The sequence below is a fragment of the Mus musculus genome, chromosome 7, assembly GCF_000001635.26.
Source record: "Mus musculus strain C57BL/6J chromosome 7, GRCm38.p6 C57BL/6J".
Classification (NCBI taxonomy): domain Eukaryota; kingdom Metazoa; phylum Chordata; class Mammalia; order Rodentia; family Muridae; genus Mus; species Mus musculus.
The window spans coordinates 140,367,441-140,374,993 of NC_000073.6; the positions used below are offsets into that span (position 1 = coordinate 140,367,441).

At 43.4% G+C, this 7,553-nt stretch overlaps 1 protein-coding gene and 1 pseudogene across 1 annotated transcript; one reads left to right on the forward strand and one right to left on the reverse strand.

The window, feature by feature from the left end:
• Positions 1,123-1,501, forward strand: Olfr529-ps1 (olfactory receptor 529, pseudogene 1; annotated as a pseudogene).
• Positions 5,245-6,168, reverse strand: Olfr530 (olfactory receptor 530). The gene has a single exon (NM_146519.1). The coding sequence runs from the start codon at positions 6,166-6,168 to the stop codon at positions 5,245-5,247; it is 924 nt and encodes a 307-aa protein (NP_666730.1).
• Positions 6,169-7,553: the final 1,385 nt, after the last annotated feature.

Below are 7,553 nucleotides of genomic sequence, written 5' to 3' on the forward strand. Positions count from 1 at the left end.
TGGTATGTCTTCACAGCAATAGAACACTGACTAAGACACTCATCATTCAAAGGTATTTCTTGAAGAAAGCCTATTCATAAGCCACTGATCTTGAGCAAGGCCTGTGGTTTTTGAGATGGCTATAGTCAGGAGAAGATGAGGGAATAGGGATTGGAAATAAAGGAAGCAACTTACTCAGCAAAGGTATCTCAGAAACAAAGAGGGTCCACAGGCTAAAGTACATGATTAGGCTTAGAAATAGTGGCCCTCAGGGGAAAGAGTGGCAAATGGAAAAGCAAGTTACCAGGAAGGAGGCTTACAGAGGAAGAGGTCTAGAACTAGGCTTGTGTATGCAATGTTTTGGTTCAATCATTGTATTCATTATCTAAAGAATTTGTTTTTCCCTATTGTGCTACATAGCTCTTTGCAAACATTTTATTCATGTATTGGTTTGTGAATTTGCTTAGTCTTTGTGTATCATCTTTTAGCGCAAAGAGCACAGTTAAGCTGATTACTTTTAATTGTTTGTCGGGCAGTTCTTAAACCATTTCTGTGAATCCACTTGCTTTCATTTGTAGTGTCTCTCTGCAGTTATCTCATCTGGTATGTAATTACAGATAGGCTCAGGGATTGCTACTGGAATGTATATTAAGGCTGACCCTTTTCCTTTTTAAATATTATCAGATATACCAGTATGGAGCTTGGGTTCATGGATCTGGGCCCAACCTCTAATAGTGAATGCATAGATCCTATATCCACTTGGAAATATCTGGTCCAAAGACTATGAAAATTAATATTGTGGGGGCTACCATGAAGTCTGAGACTGACTGGATGTTGAGGTAGACATGCTTCCCTCATGCATGGGGTCTTCTCTAGAAAATGGTCTGAGAATATTTGCCTGATCCACTTTAAGTTCCTTAATACAGGATTGTAATCACAATAGTTGTGAGTCTGAGGCAGAAAGATTCTAATCTAAGTGTTAAGTCAGCTTAGGCTACCTAGCAAGAATGTGTACCAAAGAAATATGAAATACACAGACAGCAGGGAAACTTTCCAAATGATCAAGTATGGAAACCAAACTTTAAAATTTTGATCTGTTCTCAGATACTTGAAGACATAGTATGTTTGGGACAGTTCATACGGATGTTGAGTCCTAACCAGACACTGGTAATTGACTTCATGCCTCAGGGCTTCTCATAGTACCTTGTCTATAACTGTTTCTGACCAGCTACTTCTTATCCCTGTATAATATTATGTTCATAGAAAATACTTGAATTATTCCTTTAGTCAGTTCCTGCACAAGACTTCATAGCCCTGTATCTTTTTTTTTTCTGTGCAATTTGCCATCATGGTCATTATCTGCATATCTTTTGTGCTGCCTAAGGTGCTGGTTGGTCTGATGTCTAAGGAAAACACCATGTTTTTCAATGGGAGAATGGCTACCTCTTCTTCTTTTGTGTGGTTCTTATCTTATGGGCTGCTGATACACATGTGTGAGGCAAGCAGAACTGTGTCACCAGATAAAAGGTCAAGTGGATTCAGAAACTCCAGTACTCTCATACCTGAGGATGGTAGGAGTTTCATCTACTCCCAACCAGGTTCCTATTCTGAAACACATGACCATGACACCCCATGGACAGGACTGTGACAATTAGTCATGTAGGTGCAGTACTCAAAGCCCCTCCACATGTAGATGAGGCATTCCTAACATCTCAGACCAAGCTAGTAGAAGACATCTGCTCTTAGACCCCAACCTACCCCAAAATGTATATAAGATACTGTCCACAAGAAATAAAACACACACACACACACACACACACACACACACACACACACACACACACAAGTTATTTCTTCAAAGACCTGACAACATCTGTTGTATAGAGCTATAACACTTTAGGAAAGAGAAATTCACTCCTGAAGCTTTCATAGCTAAGCCTAGGAGCATCCTCTGTGTCTCACAGACTCCTCTGGAGTAGCACAGACTGCAGAAGAGACCCAGCAGCACGCCTTGATCTGACTCCCCCTCCTCTTCAGAAAGCAACTCTTTGGCTGCTCTGGCCAGGCTAGATCCCCACAGATCTCCTCGGATAGTGTACAGTACACAGACCAGCACACATGGTTGTGGTCTATGATCACTACACAGCCAGTTGATTTCCTTTGCACTATATATAGCTCTAGAATAAATCCACATGTATGTGGAGATCTAGCTATAGACATGTGATCCTATTAGTGCTGGTGTCATGACACGGTGGCTGTCATTCTGTGTATCCAAGGTCATCACCCACTGCTTGTATGAGATTGAGATCCTTCTGTTACTGCTGCTCTTCTGAAGCCCCTCAAGTGTGCATTGTGACTCTTGTGTGGATGACTATTGCAGAGGCATAAACTTTCCTGCTTCTCTGCTGTCCTATGGATGTAGCAGCAGCAGCAGCAGCAGCAGCAGCAGCAGCATTCAGCACATGTGCTGAGCTGAGAGGAACCAGAAGGCCTTCACCTACACATCCCACCTTATTGGGCTCTGTGTTACTAATTCAAGTTCTGTGCCTATTTCCAACTGTATCCAGAGAGAAGTTAATTGCACTAGGTTCTGAGACACATCCTGAACCTCTTTACCTATACACAGAGGAACAAGAATGTCAGGCGTGCTCTGAAGATACTCCTGTACCCTTCTCAATGTTAGGTAAAAATATGCAGGCCATTTTGACAGTGTAAGCCTGTCTCCCATCTGCCTTACCTAGAACGACCGTTATAGAAAAGTGCCTTCAAACTTAGAACCTGCACATGTGTGGAACCATGAAAGATAGCTTGGTCCCTGGTTGAGCTAAGGCTTGAAGTCCTGGAAACCCTGAAGGGACATAGGCACTTCACCTGACTCCTGGGCACCAGGCTCCAGTCACTAGCTGCAGCTTGCCATAAATTTGTGACCATCAGTCAGGTAAGGGTTTGCCCCAAACCCCTCCACATATAGAGGACATGACCTGTGGTCACAGAGGCTCAATGCAGATCTCCATTTTAATGAGGATTTAAGCCCTAGAGGGCTTAGCCAATAAGCTTTCCTTCCCAGGCATTCTTCCCTGCAAAAGGTATTTAATCTCAGACCCATCCTGAGAAGTGGGATATGGTTTTACATATCCACTTTTTACCATGACAATAAATGTCTTAGAACCATGGACTGTCTCTTTTCATCAGAATCCATCATGGAGAGCCATGGAGAAGGTCTTCACCTATAGAGCAGCTGTCTAATCTCCCATAGAAGGCCTCTCTGTGCTCCCAACCACAGCCTCCACCAAGCCCAAGCTTAAGACTGCTGCTACCATGAGGCCCAGATTCCGTCCTCAGCTCTTCTGAAACTTCCAGTGGTGCCTGGATGTCCAAGAGCCTGAGAACCAGATGGCCCTGTCCCATTGCAGGTCCAGGGACTCCTGAGCCAGCTCCTGCTTTCTGGTGCCTCAGACTTCCCTACGTTCCAACATCCACCCAGAGAAAGCATGGGGTTAAGCGTGATCAAACTTCTCGTGTCCTGACTCCCTAAGTGGCCAAGCCCTGTGGTGGAGCAGATGCAGGACCCATAACTCTACACATATGTGTTTTTTGTTCTGTGTTAGTTGTTATGCTTAGTCCACGCTTATCGATGTGCACCAAATAAAAGCTTAGGCCACACCACCAATACCCCAAGTTCTGACAGATGCTCTTCTTTTAGAGAGAAAGTCATGTTGCTTTATCAAAGGTACACAAAAGAGCCTTGCTTCTCTGACCTAAGTTCTTGCTTACATCAGTTTCTACTGTCTGTATGATACACTACTATCTTAGTATGAACACTGGTAAATCAAGAATCAGTTCTCAGCATATCCTCTGTACTTTCCATGCGGCCAAGCACTCTTCTTCAGTTGTCCAGATGCTACCCCTTACTCTTCCCTTACTAGTCAAAAGTGACATGCCACTATGGAATCATTGGGTGCAGAGCCCCATAGCAGTAGAATGTATGGTGGGGATGCTTCTTGACCTTGTAGCAGCTAAGAACAGAGAAATTTAAACTGTTTTCTCCATTCATTTATCCTATGATTTATCATCCCCAGTGCATGTGGAGGTACAACCCACCTTAAAGACAAGGTGCAGCTGCTTAATAAATACTCACTGGAAACAGTTTGTGGATAATCATGGAGGTATCTCTCAGCAGTTTCCTAGGAGATCTTACTCCAGTTAAAGTAACCATGAACATGAATCATCACAACCATGAATCATTGTCATGGTTCTCTCTCACCCACTGAGTTCTGCCCATCCTGCTTCCCTACTCTATGGGTTTTTTTTTTTTTGGCCATCTCTTCTGTACAAGTCACATGACACTATGTAAGCTTAGATCTCATAATCACCCAAAACACTACAGCATGTGAAATACTTAAAGTATACTCATACCAACATAAATACATCTTGTAAGCTCTTTATTTCTAAGTTCCTGTCACAGTGAAACTGAACTCATGTCAGGTTAACATTATAATACGACATTCAGTATTGGATAATAGCAACCCCTGATGATGGTCAAGTCACAGAAAACTCATCCAGGCAGGAGATATGTTGAGGTACAAGTTATAGTTATGATTTAGCAAACCTTTACAATGACATGGGGTCTGAGAAGAGGCCACCATGCCAGTGTCTGATTCTGGTCTCACATCCATGGATACTGAAATCAGGAAACGTTTCATAGAAATTAGAGGCTCCTAGACTCAGCCTCTAACTCAGGCTATCTATGAGGATTTTCTTCCCTGAATCTTGTGGATGAACTAAGTACCAGGAGAAACAGATAATAATACAACAAATGAAAACAGTCAAATCAGATCAGCAAACATCTACATGAAGTGTGGGCAGGGTCTATTATTCTTTATTTCTGTAACCATTTACTCTTGGCCTTTGCTGTAGAGAATCAAAAAATTTTAAAGAGAATTCATTAAAAGGACTACACTCAAGATTTAAGTAGACCTGATTCAGTGTGTCATAGATATATATTCACATTTAATAGCATTGAATTCTAAGCACACATTTCTAGGTAGAATAGGAATGGTTAAAACTATTTAACACATTCAAAAGAGTCGAAGACTAGTATTATTTGGTAGACAGTCTGATTTTCCTCATACAAACTTTGGACAGCAGCCCAGGCTCTAACTTAGACTGTGCCCTACAGAGTCAGAAAAGAGAAAAAGAAGGCTTGAATGAACTTATTAGCTCTTTACCCACTGCTTCTAGAGCTCTTCTCCAAGCTCAAAGTCATCAATGGGGAAATAAGAGTTTTTTAAAGGATATTTTAAATTCCTTATTTCTCAGGGTATAGATAAGGGGGTTCAGAGATGGGGTCACAGTGGTGTACAGAACAGCAATGAGTTTGTCCAGGAACCCAGCAGTTCCTAGGGCTGGCCGGACATAAGTATAGAGAACAGTGGAATAATAAAGGGTGACCACAACCAGGTGGGCAGAGCAGGTGGAGAAGGCACGCTTTTTGCCCTCAGCTGAGCGGATGCGCAGGATGCTGGCGATGATGAAGACATAGGATGTCATAGTCAACAGGAAGTTTAGGCCTGTCAGGAACATGTCTGTAATAACAGTCATGATGTCATTGATAAAGGTGGGACTGCAGGACAGTATCAATACAGAAGGGATCTCACAGAAGAAGTGTGTGATGAGATTGGGACCACAGAAAGACAATGGCAACATCAGACAAGTGAGCACCAAGGAATTGAGAGCTCCAGTGAACCACACAAAGGTTGCAAGGGCCACACAGACCTTGCCGCTCATGAGGGTGCCATAGTGCAGTGGCCGACAGATTGCAAGGTAGCGGTCATAGGCCATGGCAGAGAAAAGCAGAAGCTCAGAGCCCAGGACCCAGGAGAAGACGAACATCTGTGTGAGGCATCCCCCATAAGATATGCTGTTCTCTGCCACCAGGCTCTGCAGGACTTTGGGCAAGACAGTCACAGTGCAGATCACATCCATCAGGGAAAGATTGACAAGGAAGAAGTACATGGGAGTGTGGAGGTTGGGACTGCTGTGGATGGTTGCGATGATCAGGCCATTGCCAGCTATGGCTGCCATGAACAAGGCAAAGAAGAGGCAGAAGAGAACATCCTGGATCCAGGGGTCATCAACAAACCTTTGCAGGATGAACATGGTCACAACCGACTGGTTTACCAGCGCCATGGGAAACACTGTCTAGGTTCAGGATAAGAGTTGTAGCTTGGGCCTCTGGCAAAAGAAGTACTGAGATTTATTCTAATTAACAATAGTTTTAAAACTCAGGTAACAATTCTGTGTAATGACCATTTTGTTCTGGTATAAAAATAATATTTTGGTTTTATTCTCTTGGGTCATGGACTAAAAGAAAGAACAGGCCAATGACAGACCCAATACAGACTCCATGAACATATGAACATGAGTTCACCCTGAATACAAGGTCCCTGAGCACATTATTCTATACATGCAACATCTCATCCCATATTGAGGGAAAGATTGCCATATTTAAGTCTGTCAACCAGGACACACTGACTGGAGAGTATGGTTTGGTACTGGAAAGACATGGCTTATCATCAATGGGACTATGAAGGATGCAAGGGCAGTGAGGAAGGGCTTACTCTATTGCCAGCTTCTGGTCCCAGAGTGTGGGTCATGACAATGTGACTCCTCATCTAGGTGACAACAATGAACCTAGAATTTCCTTTCTTGGAACTCTATTCTAACCAGGACAGGAAGCCAAGGAACAGAATTAGACTTATACATAACATGGAAGGGAAATCAGGATTTCCTGAGGGGCCTAGGATGTCTCAGGTGAGTGAACAGCTTGAGCAGAAAGAACTCAACTGTTCCCAAACCGAGCTCCTGTAAGATTTCCCAGCGTGCCATTTAAGGGACTGGAACATTCCTTATAGGACTTCACATTGCCAGTCGCCGTCCAGCAAGCATCTGGAACACACAAAACCCTGAATGTTGAGAAAGCAGGCTTCTGTTAAGAAGACAGGATATGGTGGTGACCCATATTGAGGCCAGCTGTGCTGTGTGTGTAGAGCTTATTTACCACTTCCTACTACAAGACTGCCAGTTAGGGTGTATTGAAGGATTGGTCATTGGGTGTGAGTTAAGAGTCAGACTGACAGGGACAGGTGACAGGACTTTCCAACGTGGCCTGTCATGTGGAAAGCAGGGTATTACCAGACTGCTTTCATCTAATTCTCAAATCTAGCATGAAATGACATTTCAGGTTTCAAAATAAATCATTTTACATGTGTCCAGAGTAAAATGTTCTAAAACTGAAAATAGGCCAGGAGAGTCATTTACCGGAGCCCCAATACAATATGCACCACCCCCATTACTCCATCCCACAATGCTCCAGAGGGGTTTGCAGGGAGAGGGGCGTGCTGTGCTGGCTCTGTTCCCATCTTCCACCCAGCAAACTAAGCTCGATGTAATGATGGTCTAACCTGGGCTGGCAGGCCCTCTCCTGAGTTTGATCTTCATTCCATGTTTTCATAGGGCCTCAGACCAGGCTGCATACAACCAGTAGTTTCTCTATTTCACAAAGAGCTCTACTA

Excerpts from the sequence above, each read along its gene's own strand:
- Olfr530 (NM_146519.1), bottom strand. The coding sequence starts at position 6,168 with ATGGCGCTGGTAAACCAGTCGGTTGTGACCATGTTCATCCTGCAAAGG.